The sequence below is a fragment of the Phocoena phocoena genome, chromosome 2 (assembly GCF_963924675.1).
Source record: "Phocoena phocoena chromosome 2, mPhoPho1.1, whole genome shotgun sequence".
Classification (NCBI taxonomy): Eukaryota; Metazoa; Chordata; class Mammalia; order Artiodactyla; family Phocoenidae; genus Phocoena; species Phocoena phocoena.
In genome coordinates, this window is record NC_089220.1 from 125,728,965 (window position 1) to 125,746,118 (window position 17,154).

General features: G+C 39.3%; 1 protein-coding gene across 1 annotated transcript in view; it reads left to right on the top strand.

Moving 5' to 3' along the window:
* The window catches only part of CERS3 (ceramide synthase 3), a 99,025-nt gene extending 97,168 nt beyond the window's left edge, over nt 1–1,857 (top strand). Inside the window, exon 10 of the mRNA XM_065871756.1 lies at nt 1,690–1,857. Within this exon, the coding sequence (XP_065727828.1) occupies nt 1,690–1,857 (168 nt within the window). The remainder of the gene's footprint in view (nt 1–1,689) is intronic.
* The last annotated feature ends 15,297 nt before the right edge of the window (nt 1,858–17,154 follow it).

Here is a 17,154-nt window from a genome sequence, read left to right on the forward strand (position 1 = left end):
ACCTGGATAGTCCATGATAATCTCTCATCTCAAAATCCTTAATTTAATTAATAATATCTGCAAAAAACTTTACCATGTAAGGTAACATTCACAGATTCCAGAAATTAGGACCTAATATTTTTGAGGACATTTTTTAGCCTACTACATTAGTGTCTAGAAATCAAGATTGTGTGTGTGTGTGTGTGTGTGTGTGTGTGTGTGTGTGTGTGTGTGAGAGAGAGAGAGAGAGAGAGAGAGAGAGAGAGAAAGAGACAGAGAGAGAAAGAAAAAGACAGAGAGACAGAGACAAAGAGAGAGAGAAAGAGATTTTATGTGTTGACCTTTTATCCTGCAGCCTTAGTACTAAACTCACATATTAATTCTAGAAGTTTTTTGGTTGATTCTTTGGTATTTTGTACATAAATAATAGAGACACTTTTATTTCTTTCTTCCCAATTTGTATGAATTTTATTTCTTTTTCTTGCCTTAGTTCATTGACTAGGATTTCCAGTACAATGTGAATAGGAATGGTGAAAGTGAACATCCTTGCCTTATTCCTATTCTTAGGGGGAAAGCATTCAGTTATTCACCATTAAGTATGATGTTAGCTTCTATTCCTTCTTTGTAGAGAAGTTTTACAATTTTTTTTTATCATGAATGGATGTTGAATTTTGTCATATGATTTTTCTGCATCAATTGATATAATCATTTTTTCCCTTCTTTAGATTATTAATATGATGGATTACATTCATTGATTTCCAAATATTGAACCAGCTTTGCATTACTGGGACAAACCCCACTTTATCATAGTATAATTTTTTTATACATTCCTGGTTTTGATTTGGAATATTTTATTAAGGATTTTAATGTCTATGTTCATTAAAGATATTGCTCTGTAGCTGTATTTTCTTATACTGTCTGTCTGGTTTTGGTATCAGGGTAATTCTGGCCTCATAAAATAAATTGGGATGTGATCCCTCCTCTTTTTTCTAGAAGAGATTGTGGAGATTTGGTGTTATTTCTTCTTTATACATTTCATGGAATTTGCCAGTGAAACCATTTGTGCCTGATATTCTTTTTCAGAAGATTTTAAACTACATATTTAATTTTTTTTCATAGTTTTAAGACTACTCAGGTTATCTCTGTTTTCAATTTTATTGATTTCTCATCTCTGTTATCTCCTTCCTTTTGCTCATTTTGGGCTTATTTTGCTTTTCTTTCTTTTTTTTTTCCTAGTTTCGTAAGTTGGAAGCTCATATTATTACAGACGTTTCTTCTTTTCTAACATAAACATTTAATGGTATACATTTCCTTTTAAACACTGTTTTAACTACACTGAAGAAAATGTGATGCGTTTTAATCTTAATTCAAAATGTTTTCTAGTATCCCTTGAGACTTACTCTTTTGATCCACTGATTATTTATAAGGGTGTTGATTAATTTCCAAGTGTTCTGAAATTTTCCCATTATTTTTTTATATTGATTTCTAGCTTAATTCCATTAGGACCTGAAACATACTTTGCATAATTTTGATTCTTTAAATTTGTTAAGGTTTATTTTATGATCCATGATATGTTCTATGTTGGTGGTTTGAATATTGTGTTTTCTCTGAAGGGAGCCATATCTCTAAACTGAGCCCATTTGTTTGCTTATTCACTCAAGAGTCTTTCTGGAAGGTTGTCACTCACAGCCCATTGTTTCTTTTGTCTAGAATATCCAGGATGTGAGAAGTGATGATGAGGATGAGTATGAAGAGGAAGAGGTTGAGGAAGAGGAGAAGGAGAAGGAAGAAGCCACCAAAGGCAAAGAGACAGACGATTTGAAGAATGGCCTTGGGGCCAACAGGCACCTCATTCCCAATGGTCAGCATGGCTGTTAGCTTGAAGCCCGCATAGCTCCTGGCACACAGTGCACTGCAAGGGCTGCTGGGAGCTGGAAGTGCTCTCTCCTCCATTGCTGTGGCCTCAGGACCCACAGGGACCACAGATTTTGCCCTTCCCTCTATCTAACCAGCACCTTCCCCCCCACCAAGATGTATTTAACAAAATGTTAATTTGTGTTAAAATGTTAAATATAAGCATCCCCATGGATTTTACTGGAGTTAGGACTCAGATTTCAAAGATTTCTCCTGAGAACCCTTCCACTTCTAATTGTTCTATTCATGAATTTAGACGTTTGGAGCCCATTTTGTTGTAGGCCTTCCCCTTCCCACCTTGCCTGTCCTCAGGATACTTTGGAAAGTGCTAAGTCAACCCACTTTTTCCAGGTGCGTTTGGCCACAGAGAGCAGCTCATTTCCCAAAAATGAGCTAGAGGTGGCAATGGAATGGTGGTGGCAGGACCAAACCAGGGGGCCAAGCTTCCAGGGCTCACGGATCCCTTTCTGCCATGGGCAGTGTTTAAACCTTCCATGCCGTGTGCTTCGTCTCTCCGATGGGAATAACCAGACCTGCCCTGCCCCCTCACAGGGTTGGAATAAGGATCAAATGAGATAATAATGGAAGTGAGAGTGCATACTGTAGGCTATGGTGTTGCTGTTACCTGACCCTCTATTCACTGTGATCACAGTCCCGTTTGGGAGAGAAGCCTGGTGAAACTTGGCACTGAACAGGCCTGAACAAAAGGCACAGTCTTGAAGAATTCCTTTTAAATGTGTCTGGAAATACCTAAACATGCAAATACCCAGAAAGCTGTTTCCAGTTTATCTGGTAACTATTTATTTGTTAGCTTCCCAAAGGTAATTCTCAAATCCCCCAGGTTCTCGTCCCTCAGGTTCCATGGCCAAGGGGAGGGAGTTTGGGCCCCATTCCTTCTTGTCCTTTGCTGATTTCTCATTTCCTCTCTGAAAGGGATGCTTCCCTGCTGTGGCCCTGAACCCCTCCTTCAGGCTAGCAGAGCTACCCAGCAGGCCATAGGGTCTACCTGGGGGCCTCTCTGGTGGCACTGGACCCAAGTCATGTTGTTCCCCTAGCCACTATCACCCAGGAAGCCCAGTTTCTGGGGCATGTGTTTGAGCTCCTGATCAAAGGAGGTCTTGGAAAAACAAAGAGACTCTGTACTTTAAACCCCTGCTCTCCAACCCAATCAGAGTGCATAACAGTAAAGCAGAACAAAACAAAGGGCTGGAAAACACTCCTGAGAATGTCCAGGGACAGGTGCTTGAGTCAGTGTCAGCTCCTGGGGCTGCCTTACCTCTCTGGGAGGACAGGTAGGGGCTGGAGGGTCAGTAGCCACCTCTTGACCCCCACAGGGATACATCTCCTGAGGCCAGCATGCAGGGCAGACCTCAGAGACTTTCTCAGGTTACTGACTGAGGAGAGGCAGAGCCTTGTAGAGGAAGAGCCTGAGCAAAATGTGCAACTTTTCCCCACCCAATCTCTTATATTTTGGGGTCACATTTTTCATCTCATCCTGTTTTGCTCAGGGCCCGTATTATAAAGCCAAGTAAGTGGAAGCTAAGACTGTGGGGACTAGTAAAACCCACACAGACTCCACCAATGGGGGCTGCAGCCTCTGGAGCACAAAGGACACTGTATACAGTAAAGGTGTCTGCTTTTTTTTTTTTTCCAGTAAAAAGATGTTTTTAAAACCTTCAGGCTAAACAAAAACAAAAAACTTCAAAATTCTTTCACAACACAATCTCTTTTTGAGGAATTGTTAGAACAACAGAAAAACATGTGTCAGGTTTCTCTGCATAATATTTGCATTTATGAGTACAATAACATTATATACGTAATGTATATTATAAATCTCAAATGCGTCCAGTCACTTTATGGCGTAGCTGTTGAATTAATATTTATATTATTTTTTTTTGGTGAAAGATCACACTAAGATATTATTTTTATGTTCCAGTTAACAGTTTTTTCCTTGATTTATTTTGGTCTTGTCTCTGTACCAAATAACTTCTTGCTTTAGGTTAAAAAAGTGTTTAGTTGTTGCTCTATCCTCCAGTTCTTTCTTTTTTTCTTATTTGAACATTGAAGGTAAAATTGATATGCCAATTTCAACTATGTGATACAGCTGGAAGCACTAAACTATCTCTTAAGAGGTAGAGATGCATATTTTGTAACATTTTTAGGGCTTTTGTGGTTAATTTTAAGGGTAACCTGTCTTTCTACAGGAAACAAGAGCTCATAGTATATACCAGATGACTTTATAAAAATGTAGTCCACCATGCCACCAGTATTATTGTAATGGTAATGACTTACAATAAAACAGAGACAGAGCCCAGCATGTGTGGTGATTTAGATTCAGTACATTGTTTGGCTTCTTAGAGATCATTACTAGTCCTATTGAGTGGCGGAAACAAAGATTTGCCAGTCCTCTAGAAACACCCTGCAGGGAATCAGGGGGAGCAGTGAGGAGAACAGAGCCAAGTTAGGACATTAGGGCTGCTGGCCTTGGGGTACCAGACACCAGAGAGGAGAGGTAACAGGTCAGGCCTGACTGGGCTGAGTCTCTTGGCTGTGCACAGTGTAGACAGACAGATGCTTGTGGGCTGGAGACTAACCTGGGCCACAGCACCTTAGCCCTGTAGCAGGCCCTGTAGAAGTGCTAAGTGAGGGGCATGGTCCTAAAGATATTTTCTCAGCCCCCTTTTATATACCTACCTTTCAAAGGTGGAGGAGGAAATAGGGTCTATTGATGGTTCAACTGGCTGTCCATCAGAATTACCTATTGAGCTTAAAACACACCTTGCATGTTGCCTGCTCCATATTTAGATTAAGTACTTCTGGAATAAGAAAAAGGAATTTGCATTTTAACCAAGTCCAGGTGCTTCTGAAGAGCAGTCAGGACTCTGTGTGACCCCACTTGGTTTTATTCCTACTAGCAGTTTTATATGCTAATAAATGAGAATATACAATGATGCAGAATATTTACTCCAAAATAAATTCAAATAAAATAATAAAGTAGAATAGGAAACTTGAGAGCAGTCAAGACAAATAGAAAACATTGTAAGAGTTTTACACTGGTTAGTACAATGGCAGTACTAATTACCAAATCCAAATTTATAGGTAATTGCATCCAGTGTAAGAACAGAGTACCAGATCAGATTTTTTAAAACTCCAACTATAGGCTACTTACTAGAGATATGCTATAAATATATGCAAAAAGAAATGTTGAAAGTAAAAGGAGGGATAAAGGTATACCATGCAAACTCTATCCCCAAAAAGCTGACATAGCTATTCTAATATCAGACAAAGGCAAGAAGAGCTAGTGGGTATTAAGAGGAATGTTTCATAACAGTGAAAGGGATCAGTCCACCAGGAAAATATTTAAAAATTAAATCTGTATACACTGAATAATATGCCTTTAAAATATATAAAGAAAAATTTTACAGAATTAAAAGGTCAAATTTTTACAGAATTAAAAGGTCAAATTGACTTTGATTACAAAGTCAAATTGTGTTTGGGTGGTTTTAACACACCATTCAGTATCTGATAGAAACAGCCAACCAAAAAGCAATAAGAATACAGAAGATTTGAACAATGAAATGAACAAAATTGGCCCAGATGACATATGTAGAGAGAGCACTGTACCCAACAAATGCAGGCACACATTCTTTTCAGGTGCATGTGAACATTTACCCAAATTAACCACACGATAGGCCTTAAAACAAATCCCAAAACATTTCAAAGGTTTTAAATCATACAGAGTATGATCACTGATCACAGTGAAATTAGACAAGAAAAATCACCTATTTTTAAGTTAAGTAATGCACTTCTAAATGTAGCAAAGAAGCAATCACAATGGAAATAAAACATTTTTAAATGAATTATAATAAAAAATAATGAAAAGTATGTGGGATTCAACTAGTGACAAATTTAGAGGAAATTTTATAATATTAAAAGCTTTTAGGGGCTTCCCTGGTGGCGCAGTGGTTGAGAATCCACCTGCCAATGCAGAGGACATGGGTTCGAGCCCTGGTCTGGGAAGATCCCACATGCCGCGGAGCAACTGGGTCCGTGAGCCACAACTACTGAGCCTGCGCGTCTGGAGCCTGTGCTCCGCAACAAGAGAGGCCGCGACAGTGAGAGGCCTGCACACTGCGATGAAGAGTGGCCCCCCGCTCGCCACAACTAGAGAAAGCCCTCGCACAGAAACAAAGACCCAACACAGCCAAAAAATAAATAAATAAATGTCTCAAAAAAAGTAAAAAGGGAAATTAATAAAATAGAAAACAAACATATAATAGAGAATATCACAAAACCAAAAGTTGGTTCTTTAAAAGAAAACAATTCATAAAGCAAGACTGATCAAGAAAGACACAAATAACTAATATTAGGAATGAAAAGGATCTGTCACTATAGATCAAACAAAGAACAAATAATAGGAGAATATCATGAGCAACTTTATGTCAATAGATTTGAAGATGTAAATAAAATGTGTAAGTTCCTAGAAAAATACAGCTTGTCAAAATGGGCACAAGAAGAAACAGATATCTAAATAGCCTTCTATACAAAACAATTAAATCTGATATTTTAAAATATGTCCCCCCTTAAAAAAATCTTTAGGCCCAGATGGCTTATACAGTGAATTCTTCCAATATTTAAGGAAGAATTAACAGAATTATTACACAAACTTTTCCAGAGAAAAAAGGAAGGAACACTTCACATTTGTTTTACAAGGCTAGCATAATCTTGATACTAAAATCTGACAAGAGTATTAGGAGAAAAAGACCCAACAAGTATAGGCTAAGTCATTCATAAACAGAGGTGCAAATTTTCTAAACAAAAGCAAACTGAATTCAGCAATATGTAAAGAAGACAGTGCATAGCAAACAAGTTGGGTTTCTTTCAGGAGCATGTTGTTGATATACTATTTCAAAATCAATGTTATTAACCATTTTAAGAGAATAAAGGAAAACCCAAATCTTCCAAAGCCTTATATAAAATTCAACCTCCATTCATTAAAAAAAAAAAAAAACTCACAGAAAAGTAGGAAGGAATTTCCTTTATCTGATAATAGCATCTTCAAAAAGTGTAAAGCCAGTATCATATAATGCTATAATGGTGAGATATTGAGTTTTATCCCCTGGGATTATCACTGAGACAAAAATGTCCACTATCTTCAAGGAGGCCCATCATCCTGAATATATTCAACATTGTATTTTTCATCCCAGCCAGTATAATATTTAATAAATAAATAAAAAATACAAAGCTCAAAAGGAAATAATTGTTACTACAAATGTAAATGCAAAAAATCCCCACACATTGTATGTGTGTGTAAATTTATACAGAAATGCCAAGGATTAAGACTGGCTAAGACAATTATCTGTAAAGGAACATAATAATGAATCAGATTAAATGATAATAAAGAACTTCTATTTCTCAAAAGACACCATTAAGAGAGTGAAAAGGCAAGTCATGGAGTTGGAGAAAATAATTGGCAACACTTATAACTGACAAAGGGCTCGTTATCCAGTATATATGAAGAGGTCCTACTCATCCCCCCAAAAATATACAACCCAATAAAAAAAATGAACAGGCACTTAACCAACACTTTATAAAACACCATATCTAAATGTTCAATAAACAAATGAAAAGGTGCTCAATTTCATTAATCATTAGAAAGACTCAGTACCAAATGGCAATCACATGGAACAATGGAAACTCACACACTGTTGGAGGAGTATAAACAGTTATAACTACTTTGAAAAATAGTTTGTCATCATTTCCTAAAATTGGACATATGCACATATCATAACCCAGTAACTTCACTCCTAGGTACATACTAGAAAGGCACACGTAAAAGCACCAAAAGAATGCACATGAATGTTCATATCAGCAATGTTAACAACTCTGAAGGGCACTTCCCAAATGTCCATCAAGAGTAAAACGGACAATTGTGGTCTATTTACAATACAGGATACTGTAGAGCAATGAAAATGAACCAACTGGTACTTGCAACAATATAGTTTCCTCTCACGATCTTAATGTTTTGTAAAAGACTCTAATGCAAAATGAATAGATGCTTTATGTTTCCATTTATTATAGTGTTCAAAAACAGACGAAACCAATCTATGATGGTAAAAGTCAGGGTAGTTGAGAAGAAGAGAGGGACTGTGCCTGGATGGGGCCCAAGGGGGCTTTGGGTGCTATTGATGTTATGCTTCTTGACCATGGTGGTGCTTCCATGAGTGTGTTCAATTTGTGATACATCAGCAAACTGCACACTTAGGATGTGTATGCTGTTCTGTATAGATATTATAATTTTTTGGAAGTTGTTACAATGAAAAAGAAAAAGCTAGCTACTTTTAAGTTCTTACCTTTCTAAGACAGCTAATGTCCCAGTCTCTTCTTTTTTATATAAACTTTAATACCAAATGTATCTACCTTAAGATATACATAGGGCTTCCCTGGTGGCGCAGTGGTTGAGAGTCTGCCTGCCGATGCAGGGGACACGGGTTCGTGCCCCGGTCTGGGAAGATCCCACATGCCGCGGAGCGGCTGGGCCCATAAGCCATGGCTGCTGAGTCTGCGCATCTGGAGCCTGTGCTCCGCAACGGGAGAGACCACAACAGTGAGAGGCCCGTGTACCGCAAAAAAAAAAAAAAAAAAGATATACATAAAAGCCTATAATCTCACTACCATATAATCCCCATTGGCATTTAAAGTAGTACTAATAAGAGACTCTGGGAAGATGGCGGAAGAGTAAGACGCAGAGATCACCTTCCTCCCCACAGATACACCAGAAATACATCTACACATGGACCAACTCCTATAGAACACCTACTGAACGCTGGCAGAAGGCCTCAGACCTCCAAAAAGGCAAGAAACTCCCACATACTTGGATAGGGCAAAAGAAAAAAGAATAAACAGAGACAAAAGAATAGGGACGGGACCTGCACCAGTGGGAGGCAGCTGTGAAGGAGGAAAAGTTTCCACACACTAGAAAGCCCCTTCCCGGGCAGAGACTGCGGGTGGCGGAGAGGGAAGCTTCGGAGCCGCGGAGGACAGCACAGCAACAGGGGTGAGGGGGGGCAAAGCGGAGAGATTCCCGCACAGAGGATCAGTGCCGACCGGCACTCACCAGCCCGAGAGGCTTGTCTGCTCCCGCGCCGGGGCAGACGGGGCTGGGAGCCCAGGCTCAGGCTTCGGTCGGAGCACAGGGAGAGGACTGGGGTGGCGGCGGGAACACAGCCTGCAGGGGGTTAGTGCACCACGGCTAGCCGGGAGGAGGTCCGGGAAAAAGTCTGGACCTGCCGAAGAGGCAAGAGACTTTTTCTTCCCTCTTTGTTTCCTGGTGCGTGAGGAGAGGCGATTAAGAGCACTGCTTAAAGGAGCTCCAGAGACGGGTGCGAGCCGCGGCTATCAGCGCGGACCCCAGAAACAGGCATGAGATGCTAAGGCTGCTGCTGCCGCCACCAAGAAGCCTGTGTGCGAGCACAGGTCACTATCCGCAGCCCCCCTTCCAGGGACCCTGTGCAGCCCGCCACTGTCAGAGTCCCGGGATCCAGGGACAACTTCCCCGGGAGAACACACAGCGCGCCTCAGGCTGGTTCAACGTCACGCCAGCCTCTGCTGCCACAGGCTCGCCCCACACTCCGTGCCCCTCCCTCCCCCTGGCATGTGTGAGCCAGAGTCCCCGAAGCAGCTGCTCCTTTAACCCCCGTCCTGTCTGAGCGAAGAACAGACACCATATGGTGACCTACACGCAGAGGCGGGGCCAAATCCAAAGCTGAGTCCCTGGGAGCTGTGAGAACAAAGAGAAAGGGAAATCTCTCCCAGCAGCCTCAGAAGCAGCGGATTAAAGCTCCACAATCAACTTGCTGTACCCTGCATCTGTGGAATATATGAATAGACAACGAATCATCCCAAAGTAAGGAGGTGGACTTTGAGAGCAAGATTTATGATTTTTTCCCCTTTTCCTCTTTTTGTTAGTGTGTATGTGTATGCTACTGTGTGAGATTTTGTCTGTATAGCTTTGCTTCCACCATTTGTCCTAGGGTTCTATCTGTCCGTTTTTTTAGTTTGTTTTGTTTTGTTTTTTTCTTAATAATTATTTTTTTATTTTAATAACTTTATTTTTACTTTATCTTCTTTCTTTCTTTCCTTCCTTCCCTCCTTTAGACAACGAAACATCCCAAATTGAGGAGGTGGACTTTGAGAGCAAGATTTATGATTTTTTCCCCTTTTCCTCTTTTTGTGTGTATGTGTATGCTACTGTGTGAGATTTTGTCTGTATAGCTTTGCCTCCACCATTTGTCCTAGGGTTCTACCCGTCCATTTAAAAATTATTTTTCAATAATTATCTTTTATTTTAATACCTTTATTATATTTTATCTTATTTTATTTTACTTTATCTTCTTTATTCCTTTCTTTTTTTTCCTTCCTTCCCTCCTTCCTTCCTTCCTTCCTCCCTCCATCCCTCCCTCCTTTCTTTCTTTTTTACTTCTTTATTTCTTCTTCTACTAATTCTTTCTTTCTACTTTTTCTCCCTTTTATTCTGAGCCGTGTGGATGAAATGCTCTTGGTGCTGCAGGCAGGAGTCAGTGCTGTGCCTCTGAGGTTGGAGAGCCAACTTCGGGACACTGGTCCACAAGAGACCTCCCAACTCCACATAATATCAAATGGTGAAAATCTCCCAGAGACCTCCATCTCAACACCAGCACCCAGCTTCACTCAACGACCAGCAAGCTACAGTGCTGGACACTCTATGCCAAACAACTAGCAAAAGAAGTACACACCCACACATTAGCAGAGAGGCTGTCTATAATCATAATAAGTCCACAGACACCCCAAAACACACCACCAGACGTGTACCTGCCCACCAGAGAGACAAGATCCAGCCTCATCCACCAGAACATAGGCACTAGTCCCCTCCAACAGGAAGCCTACACAACCCACTGAACCACATTTAGCCACTGGGGACAGATACCAAAAACAACGGGAACTATGAACCTGCAACCTGCAAAAAGGAGACCCCAAACACAGTGAGATAAGCAAAATGAGAAGACAGAGAAACACACAGCAGATGAAGGAGCAAGATAAAAACCCACGAGACCTAACAAATGAAGAGGAAATAGGCAGTCTACCTGAAAAAGAATTCAGAATAATGATAGTAAAGATGATCCAAAATCTTGGAAATAGAATAGAGAAAATGCAAGAAACAATTAACAAGGACCTGGAAGAACTAAAGATGAAACAAGCAATGATGAACAATACAATAAATGAACTTAAAAATACTCTAGGGCTTCCCTGGTGGCGCAGTGGTTGAGAGTCCACCTGAAGATGCAGGGGACACAGTTTCGTGCCCTGGTCCGGGAAGATCCCACATGCCGCGGAGCGGCTAGGCCCATGAACCATGGCCACTGAGCCTGCATGTCCGGAGCCTGTGCTCTGCAACTGGAGAGGCCACAACAGTGAGAGGCCCACGTACCACAAAAAAAAAAAAAAAAAAAAAAAAAAAATACTCTAGTTGGGATCAATAGCAGAATAACTGAGGCAGAAGAACGGATACGTGACCTGGAAGATAAAATAGTGGAAATAACTACTGCAGAGAAGAATAAAGAAAAAAGAATGAAAAGAACTGAGGACAGTCTCAGAGACCTCTGGGACAACATTAAACACACTAACATTCGAATTATAGGGGTTCCAGAAGAAGAAGAGAAAAAGAAAGGGACTGAGAAAATATTTGAAGAGATTATACTTGAAAACTTCCCTAATATGGGAAAGGAAATAGTTAATCAAGTCCAGGAAGCACAGAGAGTCCCATACAGGATAAATCCAAGGAGAAATACACCAAGACACATATTAATCAAACTGTCAAAAATTAAATACAAAGAAAACATATTAAAAGCAGTAAGGGAAAAACAACAAATAACACACAAGGGAATCCCCATAAGGTTAACAGCTGATCTTTCAGCAGAAACTCTGCAAGCCAGAAGGGAGTGGCAGGACATCTTTAAAGTGATGAAGGAGAAAACCCCACAACCAAGATTACTCTTCCCAGCAAGGATCTCATTCAGATATGATGGAGAAATTAAAACCTTTACAAACGAGCAAAGCTGAGAGAGTTCAGCACCACAAAATGGGCTTTACAACAAACGCTAAAGGAACTTCTCTAGGCAAGAAACACAAGAGAAAGAAAAGACCTACAATCACAAACCCAAAACAATTAAGAAAATGGGAAGAGGAACATACATATCGATAATTACCTTAAATGTAAGTGGATTAAATGCTCCCACCAAAAGACAAAGACTGGCTGAATGGATACAAAAGCAAGACCCATATATATGTTGTCTACAAGAGACCCACTTCAGACCTAGAGACACATACAGACTGAAAGTAAGGGGATGGAAAAAGATATTCTATGCAAATGGAAACCAAAAGAAAGCTGGAGTAGCAATTCTCATATCAGACAAAATAGACTTAAAAAAGACTATTAGAAGAGACAAAGAAGGACACTACATAATGATCAAGGGATCGATCCAAGAAGGAGATATAACAATTCTAAATATTTATGCACCTAACATAGGAGCACCTCAATACATAAGGCAAATACTAACAGTCATTAAAGGGGAAATCAACAGTAACACATTCATAGTAGGAGACTTTAACACCCTACTTTCACCAATGGACAGATCATCCAAAATGAAAATAAATAAGGAAACACAAGCTTTAAATGATACATTAAACAAGATGGACTTAATTGATATTTATAGGACATTCCATCCAAAAACAACAGAATGCACACTTTTCTCAAGTGCTCATGGAACATTCTCCAGGATAGATCATATCTTGAGTCACAAATCAAGCCTTGGTAAATTTAAGAAAATTGAAATTGTATCAAGTATCTTTTCTGACCACAATGCTATGAGACTAGATATCAATAACAGGAAGAGATCTGTAAAAAATACAAACACATGGAAGCTAAACAGTACACTACTGAATAACGAAGTGATCACTGAAGAAATCAAACAGGAAATAAAAAAATACCTACAAACAAATGTCAATGGAGACATGATGACCTAAAACCTATGGGATGTAGCAAAAGCAGGTCTAAGAGGCAAGTTTATAGCAATACAATCTTACCTTAAGAAATAGGAAGCATCTCGAATAAACAACCTAACCTTGCACCTAAAGCAATTAGAGAAAGAACAGAAAAACCCCAAAGTTAGCAGAAGGAAAGAAATCATAAAGATCAGATCAGAAATAAATGAAAAAGAAATGAAGGAAACGATAGCAAAGATCAATAAAACTAAAAGCTGGTTCTTTGAGAAGATAAACAAAATTGATAAACCATTAGCCAGACTCATCAAGAAAAAAGGGAGAAGACTCAAATCAATAGAATTAGAAATGAAACAGGAGAAGTAACAACTGACACTGCAGAAATACAAAAGATCATGAGAGATTACTACAAGCAACTCTATGCCAGTAAAATGGACAACCTGGAAGAAATGGACAAATTCTTAGAAAAGCACAATGTGCCAAGACTGAATGAGGAAGAAATAGAAAATATGAACAGACCGATCACAAGCTTGAAAATGAAACTCTGATTAAAAATCTTCCAACAAACAAAAGCCCAAGACTGGATGGCTTCACACGCGATTTCTATCAAATATTTAGAGAAGAGCTAACACCTATCCTTCTCAAACTCTTCCAAAATATAACAGAGGGAGGAAAACTTCCAAACTCATTCTACGAGGCCACCATCACCTTGATACCAAAACCAGACAAGGATGTCACAAAGAAAGAAAACTACAGGCCAGTATCACTGATGAACATAGATGCAAAACTCCTGAATAAAATACTAGCAAACAGAATCCAACAGCACATTAAAAGGATCATACACCATGATCAAGTGGGGTTTATTCCAGGATTGCAAGCATTCTTCAATATATGCAAGTCAGTCAATGTGATAAACCATATTAACAAATTGAAGGAGAAAAACCATATGGTCATCTAAATACATGCAGAGAAAGCTTTCAAAAAAATTCAACACCCATTTATGATAAAAACCCTGCAGAAAGTAGGCATAGAGGGACCTTTCCTCAACATAATAAAGGCCATATATGACAAACCCACAGTCAACATCATCCTCAATGGTGAAAAACTGAAAGCATTTCCACTAAGAAAAGGAAAAAGACAAGGTTGCCCACTCTCACCACTCTTATTCAACATAGTTTTGGAAGTTTCAGCCATAGCAATCAGAGAAGAAAAGGAAAGAAAAGGAATCCAAATCAGAAAAGAAGTAAAGCTGTCACTGTTTGCAGATGACATGATACTATACATAGAGAATCCTGAAGATGCTACCAGAAAACTACTAGAGCTAATCAATGAATTTGGTAAAGTAGCAGGGTACAAAATTAATGCACAGAAATCACTGGCATTCCTATACACTAATGATGAAAAATCTGAAAGTGAAATCAAGAAAACACTCCCATTTACCATTGCAACAAAAAGAATAAAATACCTAGGAATAAACCTACCTAAGGAGACAAAAGACCTGTATGCAGAAAATTATAAGACACTGATGAAAGAAATTAAAGATGATACAAATACATGGAGAGATATTCCATGTTCTTGGACTGGAAGAATCAACATTGTGAAAATGACTTTACTACCCAAAGCAATCTACAGATTCAATGCAATCCCTATCAAACTACCACTGGCATTTTTCACAGAACTAGAACAAAAAATTTCACAATATGTATGGAAACACAAAAGACCCTGAATAGCCAAAGCAATCTTGAGAACGAAAAACGGAATTGGACGAATCAGGCTCCCTGACTTCAGACTATACTGCAAAGCTACAGTAATCAAGACAGTATGGTACTGGCACAAAAGCAGAAAGATAGATCAATGGAACAGGATAGAAAACCCAGAGATAAACCCATGAACAGGTGGTCACCTTATCTTTGATAAAGGAGGCAGGAATCTACAATGGAGAAAGGACAGCCTCTTCAATAAGTGGTGCTGGGAAAACTGGACAAGTACATGTAAAAGTATGAGATTAGATCACTCCCTAACATCATAGACAAAAATAAGCTCAAAATGGATTAAAGACCTAAATGTAAGGCCAGAAACTATCAAACTCTTAGAGGAAAACATAGACAGAACACTCTATGACATAAATCACAGCAAGATCCTTTTTGACCCACCTTCTAGATAAATGGAAATAAAAACAAAAATAAACAAATGGGACCTAATGAAACTTCAAAGCTTTTGCACAACAAAGGAAACCATAAAGAAGAGTAAAAGACAAACCTCAGAATGGGAGAAAATATTTTCAAATGAAGCAACTGACAAAGGATTAATCTCCAAAATTTATAAGCATCTCATGCAGCTCAATAAAAAACAAACAAACAACCCAATCCAAAAATGGGCAAAAGACCTAAAAGGACATTTCTCCAAAGAAGATATACAGACTGCCAACAAACACATGAAAGAATGCTCAACATCATTAATCATTAGAGAAATGCAAATCAAAACTACAATGAGATATCATCTCACACCAGTCAGAATGGCCATCATCAAAAAATCTAGAAACAATAAATGCTGGAGAGGGTGTGGAGAAAAGGGAACACTCTTGCACTGCTGGTGGAAATATGAATTGGTTTAGCCACTATGGAGAACAGTATGGAGGTTCCTTAAAAAACTACAAATAGAACTACATATGACCCAGCAATCCCACTACTGGGCATATACCCTGAGAAAACCATAATTCAAAAAGAGTCATGTACCAAAATGTTCATTGCAGCTCTATTTACAATAGCCAGGAGCTGGAAACAACCTAAGTGTCCATCATCGGATGAATGGATAAAGAAGATGTGGCACATATATACAATGGAATATTACTCAGTCATAAAGAGAAATGAAATTGAACTATTTGTAATGAGGTGGATAGACCTAGAGTCTGTCATACAGAATGAAGTAAGTCAGATAGAGAAAGACAAATACCGTATGCTAACACATATATATGGAATTTAAGGGGAAAAAATGTCATGAAGAACCTAGGGGTAAGACAGGAATAAAGACACAGACCTACTAGAGAATGGACTGGAGGATATGGGGAGGGGGAAGGGTAAGCTGTGACAAAGCGAGAGAGAGGCATGGACATATATACATTACCAGACGTAAGGTAGATAGCTAGTGAGAAGCAGCCGCATAGCACAGGGAGATCAGCTCGGTGTTTGTGACCGCCTGGAGGGGTGGGATAGGGAGGGTGGGAGGGAGGGAAAAGAGGGAAAGGATCTGGGAACATATGTATAACTGATTCCCTTTGTTATAAAGCAGAAACTAACACACCATTGTAAAGCAATTATACTGCAATAAAAATGTAAAAATTAAAAGAGTGCACTCAAATAATGCAGAAATAATGTATGTATCAAATGAAAAGTGAAAAACTCTCTGCAAAAGGGAAACACTCTTAGCGTTCATTGTGATTCCATCCAGAAACATTCTTATGCCTATTTTCGCCTGAATTTGTTGTGGAATGTCAGCTCCCCAAACATCCCCAGTGCAGCCTGTTTTTGAGATGGATGGAGGTGATTGCCCATGGCAGTACGACAGAGCACCTAGAGAGGACTGGCAATGCTCAGTGAGGGAAGGCCAAGGTCGGATTATTTTTGAGAATTTGAAGTTTGTTTTATGGGTCTTTCAAAGCCAAGACTTAATTAAGATCAGCTAAGGAACATAACAGTTTAGGACTGGTGAAGGCAGCAAGGGAAAGATTTTGAAGTGAAGGGTTCAAGGAATCATAAGTTTCTTATGCAATAAACTATCTGTGGATGTTTTCTATTGAGGAGTTGATGGTTCTTGAAAGAAGGTTCTGAAATAAACAATAATTATTTGCCTGGCAAAAGTCTTCTAGAATCGTAAAGTTATGCTAATGAAGACAGTGGAATAGTCAAGTCATGTAAATGGGGACAGTGTGCTGTGTGGGTTTGGTGATCTGAGTTCGCAGTATATACTTACATTATCTATGTACATACTCATGTTACCTTTATCCATGAACTCTGCTATAATGTGCTCAGGTGAGGGGGAAATGAAAATAGAAGCACCTCCTGTGTATGCCCCTGAGACTGTGAACACCCAGAGGGGGCATCTTTAACTAATTTTCACTAAGGTTCCATAAAGGCAATTGGCAGCACTATACAATGTACTTTTTAAACACAAAGATCTGCACTCTAAGTCTACACATGATCTGGTCCTTGCTTTTTGCTCACCAAT